General features: G+C 38.8%; 1 protein-coding gene across 5 annotated transcripts in view; it reads left to right on the top strand.

Moving 5' to 3' along the window:
* The first annotated feature begins 268 nt into the window (after positions 1-268).
* Positions 269-15,201, top strand: part of APC (APC regulator of WNT signaling pathway) — a 143,908-nt gene continuing 128,975 nt past the window's right edge. For 3 of the 5 annotated variants that reach the window (XM_044264205.1, XM_044264197.1, XM_044264176.1), the window contains exon 1: positions 270-561. In XM_044264205.1, the coding sequence (XP_044120140.1) occupies positions 397-561 (165 nt within the window). In that variant the 5' untranslated portion in view covers positions 270-396. Of the gene's footprint in view, positions 562-15,201 lie in introns of all 5 variants that reach the window. The other 2 variants (XM_044264166.1, XM_044264173.1) reach the window with 2 other exon arrangements.

Below are 15,201 nucleotides of genomic sequence, written 5' to 3'. Positions count from 1 at the left end.
CAGTCAAAGAAAGGCCAGTAGGTCTTGCGACTGAGATTCTGCATCCCAAGTAGCAAGCCCGCAAGGGCCAGGACCGCGAATAACCAAGGGGTCTGAGAGCGCTGCGGCAAAGCGACTGCGCATTCCAGCCCCTCCTTGCGGGGCAGGAGAACGCCGGCGATCCCCACGCACGCATGCGCGCTGCATTCTTCCCGCCTCCAACAAGATGGCGGAGGCCAAGTAGCAAGGGGGCGGAGTGTGGCCGCCGGAAACCCGGCCGCTGCTGGGGGGAGCTGCGGGCGAGGGGCCGGGAGCAGCGGGCCGAGGCTGGCACGATGCTGTTCCCGGGAGGCGTTGTTAGTTACTGCTGAGGAAGGTGGAGCACCGAGTTGCCTTCCCGGACCCCTGGCGCTCCCTATGTACGCCTCTCTGAGCTCGGGTCCGGTCGGCGCTTTGCCTGCTTCTGCACCACCCTCTCCTCTCGGGTCCTGGAGCTCCGGCAGCGGCAGCGGCTGTGTCCCGCAGGAGAGGAAGCGCCCAGGCGGTGTCCGTACTTCTGGCCGCGGGGCGAGCGTCTGGCAGGTGAGTGAAGCGCAAGCTTTGGTGTCTTTGCCTCGCCGTTGCTCCAGACCTTAGTGGTGCTCGGCCGGACTCCTTCGCTCTCTTGTCTCCATGTCCCACCCTCTCTCCGCCCTGTGCCCCCTTTCAGGCCTCCAGTTGGACCCTGGCTTTGCAAGCCCTCCATTCTCACACAGCGGGTGGGGGTCGCGACGCCTGCTGCCCTCCACACCTTTCCTGGTTCCTGGTGAAGCTTCACCCCTCCAAGCGGTCTCTCCTTTGCTTTAGGTGGGTGGGTCGTTGCCCCTCCTATTTTAGTCGCCTCCCCATCTTCCTGGTTTTGACCCTCTTGCTTCCTTTAAAAGTTTAATTGGGAAGAATACCCGGTAGCCTCTTATGTAGACTTACAAAGAAAGAGCTTCACCTTGATGAGGGAATCAAGTCCTCAGGAGACGGGTGGTTGGAAGAGTTGGAGACTCCTTGGCCCATTGAACTGCAGAGTAGAGAATGGTGCCTGGGATGCAAATGATTGTTCATGGAAATTAATCTCTAACTATCGTAAATCTTCGGTCTCCGAACTTTTAAAGCGGGGGCTTACGTTTTCGAGATCTAGTGAAAGAATTGGGAAGTGTTCGTTTTAAAAAAGAAGGCTTGTGATTCTAAGATATGTAATAGCACAGGAAAGGTTAAATGATTTATTCTTTTATTCAGTGTTCGCTCAAATTGACCAGCGAAGCTTTAGAAACCCGTATTGCACACGCTCTTTGTTTTATTTAGAAAGAACTAAAATGGAGAAAAGCTTTTTAAACTCAAAACCTCTCAAATTTCATGGATTCTCCTTTGTTTCTATTAACAGTCGCTATAGGACTTGGTATTTTCTGCAAATTTAGGCTGTGCCAGTCTCAGTTCTCCCTCCTTCATTACTGGGGCAAGGGTACTCAGAATTAATGGTGTAAGAAACTGTCCTAAATAACCTGGTCTCTTGCCGGAGTTTATAAGGGCAAACTGCAGGATTGAAATGGTAGTGGAGGAAGTTGCCATGGCTGTTTTTCCCATATTTTCTGTCTTTCTGCAGTTATCTCAACTCTGTCCTTCTGTTTGGGCTTCATGCTGGGACTAGCTTCCCTCCTAGTAAAAAGATGGCTATCAGCAAGGTTCATGTGATAGCCTTTGTCATTTACTTCCAAAGGGAGAGAGAAGTAGTTGGATAATTTCTCAAGAATCCCAAAATTGTAAAAATGAGATTATAGATATAATTGATAGCTTCTCCTTTGAGATTGCAAATGGGTGGACGATTTTATTAACATTAAATTGAGTAGTATCATTTTGTTAAAGCTATGCTAGGTGCTCTCCCAAGTTATTAAACACAGACTATCCTTGCCGTATTGGAATTCTGTACTAACAATCTTTAATATGTGGGTTGTATAATTGGCCTGACAGATTTGTTTACTTTTCATTCTGCCTCATGACACATAATATCTCTTTCCCTTTGCTGTAGACTTAGACCTCTTAATGAATTTCCTTCTGGGTGGCTCAGTGGGTTAAGCCGCTGCCTTCGGCTCGGGTCATGATCCCAGGGTCCTGGGATTGAGTCCCACATCGGGCTCTCTGCTCAGCGGGGAGCCTGCTTCTTCCTCTCTCTGCCTGCCTGCCTCTCTGCCTGCTTGTGATCTCTGTCTGTCAAATAAATAAATAAAATCTTTAAAAAAAAAAAAATTTTTTTTAATTTCTTAAATTTAGAGATAAAATTGTTTAGTTAAAAAAAATGGGAGATATTTTTATGTTTGGTTCCAGTATGGGCTAGTTCATTCATTTGTTTTTAGCCTTCATTTTTCTACAATCTAGGGCTGTACATTTTTAGAGGGGGTTATCTCAATTCTGTGATTTTGGCTGAAGGGATAGTAGGACTGCTGAGCTCTCTACCTCTGGCAAAGTAATTTGAAGGATTATGTCAAAACACATCTCTGATTACAAACTGTTATTAAAATCTCTTACTCTTCCTCTCTTAGGGAATCTGTTTTCTCCTTCTCACTCACTGTCTTTATGAACCCCTCTTTGTCTCTCTGTTCATCTAACCCATTAGCCTACTGCTGATTTCATTTGGCTCTCTAAACCAGGATCCCACAGTCATCAGATTTTACTAATGATGCCCCAGCGTGCTTTCTTTTCTGTGGATATACCTTTCTAGTCCCCAATCCAGAATGAGCCTCATCACTAGCTCTTTCATTTTGACCCCTGAGCCCCTGAAGGATACAAGAGACAAGTTGTGTGTGGATATTGGTTGGTTTTTATACCAGTTGGTGCTCTGCTCTCTACTGGGTCTTTAGTGCTGATTGTGTTCCTTACTGTCTCATTTCCTGAAGGTTTTTATAGCAAATAACTTGATCTCTTCCTTTCCTGAGAAAAATGTCGGCTGTCTGAGGTATATTCTTTTCTATCCTCAGTATGATTTCCTTATTTACTCCTGTCTCAGAGGAAGAAATGCCCTTCCCCTTTTTCAAGAATAGGCCCCTCCAGATGTGTCCACAATCATCCCTCCCTGTCTTTCTGTAGAACTGTCCTTTATCACTCCTTCTTTAGTCTCTCCCTCTCTAGCGTATACATATGCTTCTGTGTCAAGGCTGCCAAATACAGTGCTGAGTGCAACTCAGTGAGGCCAGTCTGAATTTTGAGCCTGCTGTGCCATTGTATTTTTATTCTTTAATTCCAGAAGTCTGGTGTAGTAGAAAAAACATTGACTTTTGAGCCAGATAGATCTGGGTTTGAAGTCTATTAAAACCACTTAGTGGCTATGTGGCTGTGGGCAAGTTACTACTCACTCTATTTTTTATCTATAAAACAGAATGTTAAACTTGCTTACAGAGTCATAATTGAAGGAGTTTAACACATGTTAAATGTCCACCCAAGTGTTTGGTACATTATGGAGTTCCTAATAAATATTAATTATTCTTACTTTGCACTCTGTAGTCAGAGTGCTACTTTAAAAGTGCTACTTTAAAAGTCACCTATGACTTCCTAATCACCAATTCTAATGGTCTTTCCTCAGCTATCCTTGGTTTCCTAAGATCATTTGCGAAATATACTATACAGGAATAAGATTATCTGATTTCTTGGTTCCTTCTGCATTGTATGTCCTGATTCTCTTATGTCTCCGAAAATTTTTTCACATTTCCTGCACTACTTCCCTCAAAACATAGCAGTTCCTGCATTAGTTAAGATGCAAACTGAATTTAAAAGCAAAAAGAGGGGCACCTGGGTGGCTCAGTGGGTTAAGCCGCTGCCTTCGGCTCAGGTCATGATCTCATGTCCTGGGATCGAGTCCCGCATTGGGCTCTCTGCTCAGCAGGGAGCCTGCTTCCTCCTTTCTCTCTCTCTGCCTGCCTCTCTGCCTACTTGTGATCTCTCTCTGTCAAATAAATAAATAAAATCTTTTTAAAAAAAAATAATAAAAGCAAAAAGAATGTATTGACTTATATAATTGGCATGTGCACAGATAGAATTGGTTTCAAGAATAGGCTTATGTCATCAGGGCTGAAGTTCCCATTTTTCTGCTACTATGTCAACTTTGTTCTCCTGGTTGCGCTTTATGCTCAGACTGGCTTCCCTCCTAGTAAGAAAAAAAAAATGGCTATCAGCAATGTTCGTGTGATAGCCTTTTTTATTTCCAAAGGGAGAGAGAAGGATTCTCTTCTAGTCTTTTCCCAAAAGTCCTAACCTCTATTCTGATTGAACAAATGGAGAAGGTCTTGCTGCCAAGTCGGTCATAGTATCTTTGTCAAGAAGAGTGGAATTACTCTACTTGGCCTAACCAGTGGATGAACCTCATCTAAAATGACAGGAGGTAACGAGTGTACTCAAGGATCTCTGTGCTTTTCACTGTGTTCTCTTGGCGGTTGTATCCTATTTTTAATGATATAAATCGTCATTTTTGTGTGGATGTTTCTCCATTCTACAACTTGACTTCCCACATTGCTTGCTATATATCTCTATCTTAGATTGCTATAAGCTTACCTCATACCAAACAGAATCACATGAAATTTGATTTTAATGCACCTACCCTCACCTTGTGTGTTTACATGTGCATATGTGTATATCTTTCTCTTCCTTCTAGTTTCCCTTTTGTGAACCCCTTTCTCCCAGCCAGCCACTCTAACCCTGCAGTCCTCTTGGTTCCACTTTCAGCAGCTGTCAAATCTTGAATATATCTTATATTAGTTTGGCTTCAGGTTACATAACACTAACCAACAGTAAATAGTATTTCACATAAAAGGAAGCCCAGAGTTGGAGGATTGCTGGGCAGTCAGTGACAATGACCTTATATCAAGGGTTGAGGTGCTCTTCATCTTTATCCTTAGTGTGCTGATCTTTGCGCTTAGGTTCATCCTCCTACTGCTGCACATTCCTCTTTCTGCTCCAGACATCACAGTCTCACATAGCCACCAAAAATTGTAGGAAGTTTGCCCTCCAGTCTCTTGATTAGGCAAATAAACCTTTTACAGAAGCCCTATGTCAGATGTCATGCTGGCATGTTCATGTCCTACTATCAAGGGGGCTGGAAAAACCATTATCTGGCATTTCAGTGTAGGAGGAAGTTAGGTGAATGGCTAAGGGGAAGGCGACCAATAATATCAGTGACATGTCTCTACAGTATTTTGTGGAGAAGTAAGCTTAAATAAATAAGAATTTTCCAATAGTAGGAGCAAACTTATAGCACCGCTTACCCCAACAGTTGATAATAAGCTATGCATAGGATTTTGGCCAAACACTGAGGTAGTCATAAATCACTGATTAAAATTGGATTATGTAAAATTAACATTTCAGTGATACATCCCTGTTCTTCTAAGGTTGATGTTTTTCTTTACTTTTTTTAAAAATTAAATTCAAGGGGCTCCTGGGTGGCTCAGTGGGTTAAAGCCTCTGCCTTCGGCTCAGGTCATGATCCCAGGGTCCTGGGATTAAGCCCCGCATAAGGCTCTCTGCTCAGCTTGTGATCTCTGTCTGTCAAATAAAGAAATAAAAATCTTAAAAAAAATTAAATTCAATTAATTAACATATATTATTAGTTTCAGAGGTAGAGTTCAATGATACATCAGTCTTTATTTATTTATTTATTTGACAGAGAGAGAGAGAGAGAGAGAGAGACATTGAGAGAGGGAACACAAGCAGGGGGAGTGGTAGAGGGAGTAGCAGGCTCCCCACTGAGCAGGGATCCTGATGCGGGGCTCCATCCCAGGACCCTGGGATCATGACTCAAGCTGAAGGCAGAAGCTTAACGACTGAGCCACCCAGGCGCCCCAATTCATCGGTCTTATATAACACCCAGCACTCATTACATCGCATGCCCTCCTTACTGTCCATCACCCAGTTACTCCTAAGGTTGATGTTAAGTACATTTATGTGTACCTCGTGGAACCACTGAGAGAAATGGGCACATATAAAACCATTAGAAAATAGATTTGTTTTTTTTCCCTTAGGCATTTGGAAAATATATAGGGACATTTTTGGTTGTCACAGTGGTTGTAAGGGCCTACTGAGAACTAGTGGGTAGAAATCCCGTATACTAAAAGATTCATCCCTTCAAAAATGCCAGTGGTGGCCCTACACCTTGAAATAAGCAACTGCTTTGCTTTTTGAAAGAATTCATAGACATTCATTTGTACTCTTATATTGCAAGTGACAGAAGACCAAATTCAGACTGCTTAAACAATAGAGGGAATGATTAGATCTTGTAGCTGAACTTTATCTGAGGCTTTATCTAGCCTGAAATCATCAAGGACTTGGCTCAGTTTCTCTGTGATCTGTTCAGCTCTGTCATTCCCCTTGTTTTGGTTTCATTCTGAGGCTAGCTTATCTCATGGTAGCAAATTACTGTAGCACTTTAAGACTTAAAACCCTCATTTCACATGTAAAGTAAACTGAAGAATACCTTCTGTTACTTGATTTTTGTGAGTATTTTTTAAGTATCATCAATACTAAAACTTTCCCTAAACATCTATCCGTAAAATGTCAGTTACTTCTCCTGTTGTGCTACAATTTTATAATCTATATTTTTATCTCTAGTATATGTTATATTCGGTAAGTATTATTTTTATATGTCTCAAGGCATTACCTTGTCTTAATTATTTTTGTATTCTTAATGTCTGGGATCATGACCTAAGCCAAAGGCAGAGGCTTTAACCCACTGAGCCACCCAGGTGCCCCAGGATACTACTTTAGATAGATTGGTGAGGAAAGGGCTTTTTGAGAGGCCCTTTGAACTGAGAGACCTGAAGGAAGTGATGGGAGTAAGCTGCAGAGCTATCTGAGGGAAAATGTTCAGGGAGAAGGAGCAGTGTCTTCTGAAATGGAAGTGTTTTGGCGTGTTGGAAGAACAACAGGGAGGCTAGTGTGGCTGATGCAGAGTGAGTGACGGGGAGAGTGGTTAAGACAGTTGGTAGGATAGGCAGAGGCTAGATCAAATAGGGCACTGAAGGTCATTTAAAGATTCCATTTTACTCTGAGTGAAATGGAAATCATTATAGTGTTTCAAGCATGGGAATATCCAGATTTGAGTTGGTTTTTGTTTTTTTTGTTTTGTTTTGTTTTAGAGGATTATTCCAACTTGTGTTGAAAATTAAAGACAAGAATGGAAGCAGGAAAACCAGTTAAGAAAAATCTTATAATAATCTGGGTTGAAAATGTGCTGCTTGGAGAAGGTAGTAGTGATTGGGGAGTAAAGAAGTTGTCAGCTTTGTGATATACTCAGGAAGTAGAAAGGCACCTGACTGGCTCAGTCAGGTCATGATCTCAGTTTCATGAGATCAAACCCCATGTCGGGCTCCACACTCAGCCTGGAGTCTGCTTGAGATTCTATCCCTATGCCCCTCTCTCATTCGCACTCTCCCTCGCTCTCTCTCTCAAAATAAAAAAATAAAACCGTGGGTGCCTGGGTGGCTCAGTGGGTTAAGCCGCTGCCTTCGGCTCAGGTCATGATCTCAGGGTCCTGGGATCGAGTCCCGCGTCGGGCTCTCTGCTCGGCAGGGAGCCTGCTTCCTCCTCTCTCTCTCTGCCTGCCTCTCTGCCTACTTGTGATCTGTCTCTGTCAAATAAATAAAATCTTAAAAAAAAAAAACCGTTAAAGAACAAAAGTAGAATAATTAGGATTTACCGATGGATTAGACGTGGAGTATGAGGGAAAGAAGTAAAGGATGACTCCCAAGAGTTTCAACATGAGCAACTGGATGAAAAGTGGCACATTTTACTGAGATGGACTGTTGGGTAGGGGGTAGGTGGAAAACAGGTTTAGAGTTGTAAATGAGGAGTTTTGTTTTGGGTGTGACTATGTTTGAGAGTCCTATCAAATATTTAAGACTTTGAATAGGCATATCTATTAGGAGTTCAAGGGAGAGGTGAAGCTGGAGGTATATGTTTGAAAGTTATCAGTGTACAGATGGTATTTAGGGCTATGGGACCAGATGAGATCATCTGAGGAGTGAGAATAAGATTCGTGAAACATCTTGATATTAAAAATCATTTCTTATATTAAAGGTTGGGAGCCACCGTGTTAGATAGTAGTTACAGCATTCAGAATATGGCGAGGAAAGTAAGTAATTCTTTGAGAAAGAAGTGGGACTCAACCCGGACTTCAAAAAATAGAAAAGTCCTTTTCCTTCTCATTCGAAGCACAGTGCCTAGCTTGTAGTGAGCATTCTACAGGTGCTGGTAAATGGACAAAAAGCACTTAGGCTGGGGAGCGGCCTGAGCAGAAGTTTGGCAAGAGGGAAAGCTAGAATGTTTTAAAAGAACATCAGAAAACTAGAGGAAAAAAGTTTGTGCTGACAAGGAGTGAAAAGTAGGATTGGGTTAGTCTATTAAAAGCTTTAAATGGTAAAATGACAGTTATGTTTAACCCTGTAACTTAAATTATAGTTTTCAGTTGTGTTTCTGTTGTTTGCACAGTGCCTGGCCTCAAATAGATGCTCAGATAGTATTGAATAAGTGAATGTGGAATTCCCAAGATGTAAGATTTATCTCTACTCTGTTCTTTTCCTCTCATTAAAATGTACTGGGATGCAAACTATGTTAAGTCATATAGGGATGATCTTACATTTGCTTCAGTTTATTATTATTTCTAATGCTAAGTATAAAACACATCTATACTTTATGATTGATAACAGATTACTTAAGACATACCTCAAAACTGGTCATAAAATACCAGAATATTGGCAGAACTGAGGTTGAAAGTGGTTGCACCGGAAAGTGAGGAGCCATAATAATCTTTTGTTCAGAGACTGACAGTTCTTTTGCTTTTACAAATAAATTTATTTATGACAAAATTTATGTCATAAATAAATTTATTTATGTCAAAGCAGAAATGACTGCCTGAAGCCTGTTTATAGATCATTTTCTCTTTTAGCTGTTAGGAGCAAACTGGTTTAGAATTTTAGCCAGAAAACTGGAGATGAAATATCTTTGGAGATTGAATTTTTATTATTTTTATAGTTATATGATTTACAACACTAAGTATAATTAGAAATTATTATAAATAATTAGCAAATTATAGACTTATATAGTTTAACCATTAGAAAATAGTTTACCTGAATAAAATCATAGTGAGATAAAAATTGAGATTTTAATTATATTTTGAAGTAATTCAAATAAGATACATAGGGGCGCCTGGGTGGCTCAGTAGGTTAAGCCTCTGCCTTCGGCTCAGGTCATGATCTCAGGGTCCTGGGATTGAGTCCCATATCGGGCTCTCTGCTCAGCAGGGAGCCTGCTTCCCTCTCTCTCTCTGCCTGCCTCTCTGCCTGCTTGTGATCTCTTTCTGTCAAATAAATAAATAAAATCTTAAGAAAAAAAAATAAAAAAAAAAGATACATAGGTTTGTGATTATTTTCTTTAGTTCTAATATACCCCATTATTAAAGCTTTATATAGTCATTATAGGAAATTCAAGAAATAAAATAAGAAGTACAGATAATATGCAAAAGCTCATCATATAAAAAAAAAAGTATAGCTTTTGTCTACCCCAACCCCTCTCTCCCTCTGTCTCATTTTGTCTTTTTTCCCCGTGCCTAAGACATATCCCCCGTTAGTTGTATTATACATGTTTGTGTGTGTATATTTCTAATTTAAAAAAGCATTAGGTCATATACATTTCTTAGACTGCTTTGTAAATCTTATTTATTTATTTATTTATTTATTTATTTATGGTAAATCTTATTTTTATTGGCTGTATAATAATCCCATTATAAGAATTATTTTTCTTTTCTTTTTTAAAAAATTTATTTATTTAGGATTTTATTTATTTGACAGAGATCACAAGTAGGCAGAGAGGCAGGCAGAGAGAGAGAGAAAGAGAAGCAGGCTCCCTGCTGAGCAGAGAGCCCGATGCGGGACTCGATCCCAGGACCCTGAGATCATGACCTGGGCTGAAGGCAGAGGCTTTAACCCACTGAGCCATCCAGGCACCCCAAGAATTATTTTTCTTAACTACTCCCTGTAGTTGGTTATTTAGTTGTTTTCCATTTTATTTTCATGTGTGATGAACATCTTAGCACGTTATGGATTTCTTTTTATCTTGGCCTTTTTCCTTAAGATGGGTTCATAGATAATGAAGTCATTGGATGATAGGCTGTAACATCTTTAAGGTTAGTAATTCATGTTGCCAGATAGGACCAATAAATATTAATTGGTTTGAAATTAATCATAATGGGGGGAAAATTAGGACCTACAGAGTTGCTGAGCTTTAGTGATAGTCTTAATCAACCTTTTGTTCATCTCCAAGTATTTCTTTTTTTCTATAACACATATTCTGGATTGTACATAAAATGAGGAAGTTAATATGTTATTATAAACACATGAATTTATTACCCAGGTCAAGAAATAGAATGCTGCATCATCCCAGGGCTGCCCTCCCTGTCTTGTTCCTGATCTCAAAGAGAAAGCTTTTAACATTTCACTCCCAAGTATGTTTGCTGAAGGTTTGTTTTCTGTTAAAACCTTTAATACATTAAAGAAGTTCCCTGCTCAAAATCAATCTACAGAAATCTGTTGCATTTCTTTGTACCATAATGAAGCAGCAGAAAGAGAAATTAAGAAAACCATCCCATTTACAATGGCACCAAAAATAGTAAGACACCTAGAAGTAAACCTAACCAAAGAGGTAAAAGACCTGTATTCTGAAAACTATAAAACCCTGAATAGGGGCGCCTGGGTGGTTCAGTGGGTTAAAGCCTCTGCCTTCGGCTCAGGTCATGATCCCAGGGTCCTGGGATCGAGCCCCGCATCCGGCTCTCTGCTCTGCAGGGAGCCTGCTTCCTCCTCTCTGTCTGCCTGCCTCTCTGCCTACTTGTGATCTCTGTCTAATAAATAAATAAAATCTTAAAAAAAAAAAAAACCCTGAATAAAGGAGTTGAAGACAATACAAAGAAATGGAAAGACATTTCATGCTTATGGATTGGAAGAACAAATATTGTTAAAATGTCTCTACTACCCAAAGCAGTCTACGCATTTAATGCAATCCCTATCCAAATACCAATGGCGTTTTTTCACAGAAATGGAACAAACAATCCTAAAATTTGTGTGGAACCACAAAAGACTTGAATAGCCAAAGCAGTCTTGAAAAGCAAAAGCAAAGCTGGAGGCGTCACAATTCCAGACATCAAGTTATATTACAAAGCTATAGCAATCAAAACAGTATGATATTGGCACAAAAATAGACATGTAGATTTATGGAGCAGAGTAGAAAATCCAGAAATAAACCCACAATTGTGTGGTCAGTTAATCTTCAACAAAGCAGAAAAGACTATGCAACGGGAAAAAGACAGTCTCTCCAACAAATGGTGTTGGGAAAATTGGACAGCCACATGAAGAAGAAGGAAACTGGACCATTTCCTTACACTACCCACAAAAATAGACTCAAAATGGATGAAAGATCTAAATATGAGACCATAAAAATTATGAAACCATAAAAATCCTAGAAGACAGCACAGGCAGTAATTTCTCTGACACTGGGTGCAGCAACTTTTTTTCTAGGTAGGTCCCCTTGCCTCAAAAGCAAAAGTAAACTATTGGGACTCCATCAAAATAAAAAGCTTCTGCACAGCAAAGGAAATAATCAACAAAACTAAAAAGCAGCCTACTGAATGGGAGAAGATACTTGCAAATGACATGTCCGGTAGAGGGTTAGTATCTGAAATATATAAAGAACTTGCACAACTCAACACCCAAAACCCAATAATACAATGGAAAAAATGGGCAGAAGATATAAACAGACATTTCTTCAAAGAAGACATACAGATGAGCGACAGATACTTGAAAAAATGCTCATTATCGGTTACCATCAGGGAAATGCAAATCAAAACTTAACACCTGTCAGAATGGCTAAACTCAAGAACACAAGAAACAACAGGTGTTGGTGAGTTGTGGAGAAAAAGGAACCCTTGTGCACTGTTGGTAGGAATGCAGACTGATGTAGTCAGTGGAAAACAGTATGGAGTTTCCTCAAAAAGTTAAAAATAGAGAACTACTTTACAATCCAGCGGTCACACTACTGGGTATTTACCCAAAGAATACTAAAAGGGATACATGCACACTATGTTTATTGCAGCATTATTTACAATAGCCAAGAGTCCCTCCATTGATGAAAGGTTAAAGAAGTGGTGTATGTGTGTGTGTGTGTGTGTGTGTGTGTATGTGTGTGTGTGTATACATATACATATACATATATATATATATATATATATGAATGATGAACTATTATTCAGCCATTAAAAAGAATTAAATCTTGCCACTTGTAATGACATGGATGGAGCTAGAGAGTATAATGCTAAGCAAAATAAGTCTGAGAAAGACAAGTACCATATGATTTCACTCATATGTAGAAATTAAGAAACAAAACAAATGAGCAAAGGGAGAAAAGAGAGACAAACCAAGAAACAGACTCTTGACTATAGAGAACAGACTGAGAGGAAGTGGGTGGGAGGTTGGGTGAAAAATTGTTGGGGATTAAAGAGTGCGCTCGTCATAATGAGCACCAGGTAATTAAAATAAAAACTAAAAAAAAAGTTCCCTGCTGTATCTTATTTACTAACAATTTTGTGTTTTGTTCTATTTGAATTTAATGCTTTCCTTTTTTTTTTTTTTTTACGACTTTTCATTGCCATATGAATTTTCTTTTACTGTGTTAATATGTTGTATTTTATTTAACTGTTAAACCTAATCTGATTTCTGGGATATATCTAATTTGGTTTTAGTGTATTATCTTCCAAAATTATTCCTGGGTTTAGTTTATTAATATTTTACCCATCAGTTTGTTTTGCATCAGTGTTCATAAATGAGATGGCCTATATTGTTCTTGTCAAGAAATCAATGTTATTCTCCCTGATATGAGGAAGTGGTGATGCAACATGGGGGCTTAAGTGGGTAGGAGAAGAATCCATGAAACAAGATGGGATAGGGAGGGAGACAAACCATAAGTGACTCTTAATCTCACGAAACAAACTGTGGGTTGCAAAGGGGAGGGGGTTGGGAGAAGGAAGGTAGGGTTATGGACATTGGGGAGGGTATGTGCTTTTGGGTAAATTGGAAGGGGAGGTGAACCATGAGAGACTATGGACTCTGAAAAACAATCTGAGGGGTTTGAAGTGGCGGGGGGGGGGGGTGGGAGGTTGGGGTACCAGGTGGTGGGTATTATAGAGGGCACGGCTTGCATGGAGCACTGGGTGTGGTGAAAAAATAATGAATACTGTTTTTCTGAAAATAAATAAATTGAAAAAAAAAAAAGAAAAAAAATTAACACTATGTGAAGGTCTATTGTTTTTTAGTATTAAAGATACTTCAGCTGCTTTGGGTTTGAATTATTGCCTAAGAGTTTAAAGTACAAATAAATCACACATATTTTTCAAATTAAAAAAAATCAATGTTATGCTAGTTTCGTAAGGTAAACTGACCCTTATTTTCTGTTCTGGAAAAGTTTGTGTATGATTAGAATTTCTGTTCCTCAAATTTTTGCTGCAGTCTGGCAGGGAAGCCGTCTGTGTTGGGAATTTTTTTTTTTGTGGAAAGGCTTTCAATTAATTGGATTTCTCCTTCCTAAGCCTATTCAAGTTTTCTGTCTCTTAATTATTTTGGTAATTTTTCCTCTAAGAGTTTGTCTCTCTCATCCACACTTTTTAATTTACCTTCACCAAATTATATACTATTAGCTTCAGGAAAGAATTCCCTTCTTATCTCTGATACAGATTATAAGAACCTTCTCTTATTCCTTTATCATTCTCAGCAGAGATTTTGTAGTCTTTCAAAAGAACTAAATTTTTGAATCTTGCTGATCCTTTTTATTGCATATTTGTGTTCTAGTGTGCTGATTTCTGCTTTATTTCTTTCCTTCTATTTTTTGGGGGGTTAATTTTTTACAGTTTTTTTGTTAATTTCTTATAGTTCTCTACTTTTCAGCATTTCTTCCCTTTAATTGCATGCATTTAAGGACAAATATTTCCTCTTAAGCACTGTTTTAGGTAATTATATTACTCAAATTATGATATATAGTATTTTTATAATTCACTTAAAATGTTTTCTAATTTTTATTGATATAAAATGTTGACTCTTGGATTAATTAGAAGTATTATATTTCTTAATTTCTAAACATGTGGAGATATTCTAGTTATTTTTTAATTTGTTTTTGATTTCTAACAACTGTACAAGATAATTAGAGAATACATTCTGTTTCAAGGGTCTGTGATTTCACACTTTTAAAACTTGAGATCTGCATTATGGTCCAGTATATTGTCTTTTTCCTCTACAGTTGAGTGCAGTGTTCCAGATGTTTTCATTGCGTCACGTATGTTAATCTTGTATTTCATATCTTTAGCATCATTAATGATCTTTTTAATTTTTTTTTTTGCTTGTCTCAATTATAAAGAAGGGTATGTTAAAATACCCCTTTCTGATTGTGGATTTGATTTTATTTCCTCTTGTAGTTCTCTCAGTTTTTGTTTAATGTATTTGATGCTGTGCTAGTAGATGCATGGAATTGCATAGTCATATCTCCTTAGTGACTTACTATTATGTAGTGTTCCTCATTTATTTGGGTAGTGTTTTTTTTTGTTTTTGTTTTTTTGTTTTTGTTTAAATTAAAGTTTAGTTTGTCCGAGATTGCTATAACAACACCAGCTTTTTCTTCATTATTGCTTTTATGGTATATCATTTTCTATTCTTTTATGTCCAGCCTTTTTGCATTCTTCTTTTTGGTGTGTCTCTTATGTGACAAGGTTGGATTTAACTCTCCCATCTTACTGTGTACTTTACCTTTGCCCTGTTTATTAGTTCCCTTTTCCTGTCTTTCTTGCCATTTAGACAAGTTGACTGTTCATTTCAGATTTTTTTTCTTACTCTTTGGAAGTTCCAATCTCTTTTTTGCCTCTTTTACTAGTTACTAGAATTTTTATTTGGTTCTTTTTCGTATCTTCTGTGTTACTTTGTATTGTTTTCAGTTCCATGCAAAAATAGTTAAGCTTGACTTTTATCCCCTTGAATGTAGTATTTTTCAGTCTGTGTCTTATAATTCCAACATGTCAAGTCTCTGTAGGTCTGATTCTATTGTCTGTTGCAGAAATAATTTGATGTATAAGATGAAGTTAATTTTTCTCTAGAGAAGTTTTCATTTGCCATTGCCAAGTGCCTT

The sequence above is a fragment of the Neovison vison genome, chromosome 1 (assembly GCF_020171115.1).
Source record: "Neovison vison isolate M4711 chromosome 1, ASM_NN_V1, whole genome shotgun sequence".
Taxonomy (NCBI): Eukaryota; Metazoa; Chordata; class Mammalia; order Carnivora; family Mustelidae; genus Neogale; species Neogale vison.
Note: the sequence above shows the minus strand (reverse complement) of the source record. Positions and strands in the feature narration are given on the sequence as shown.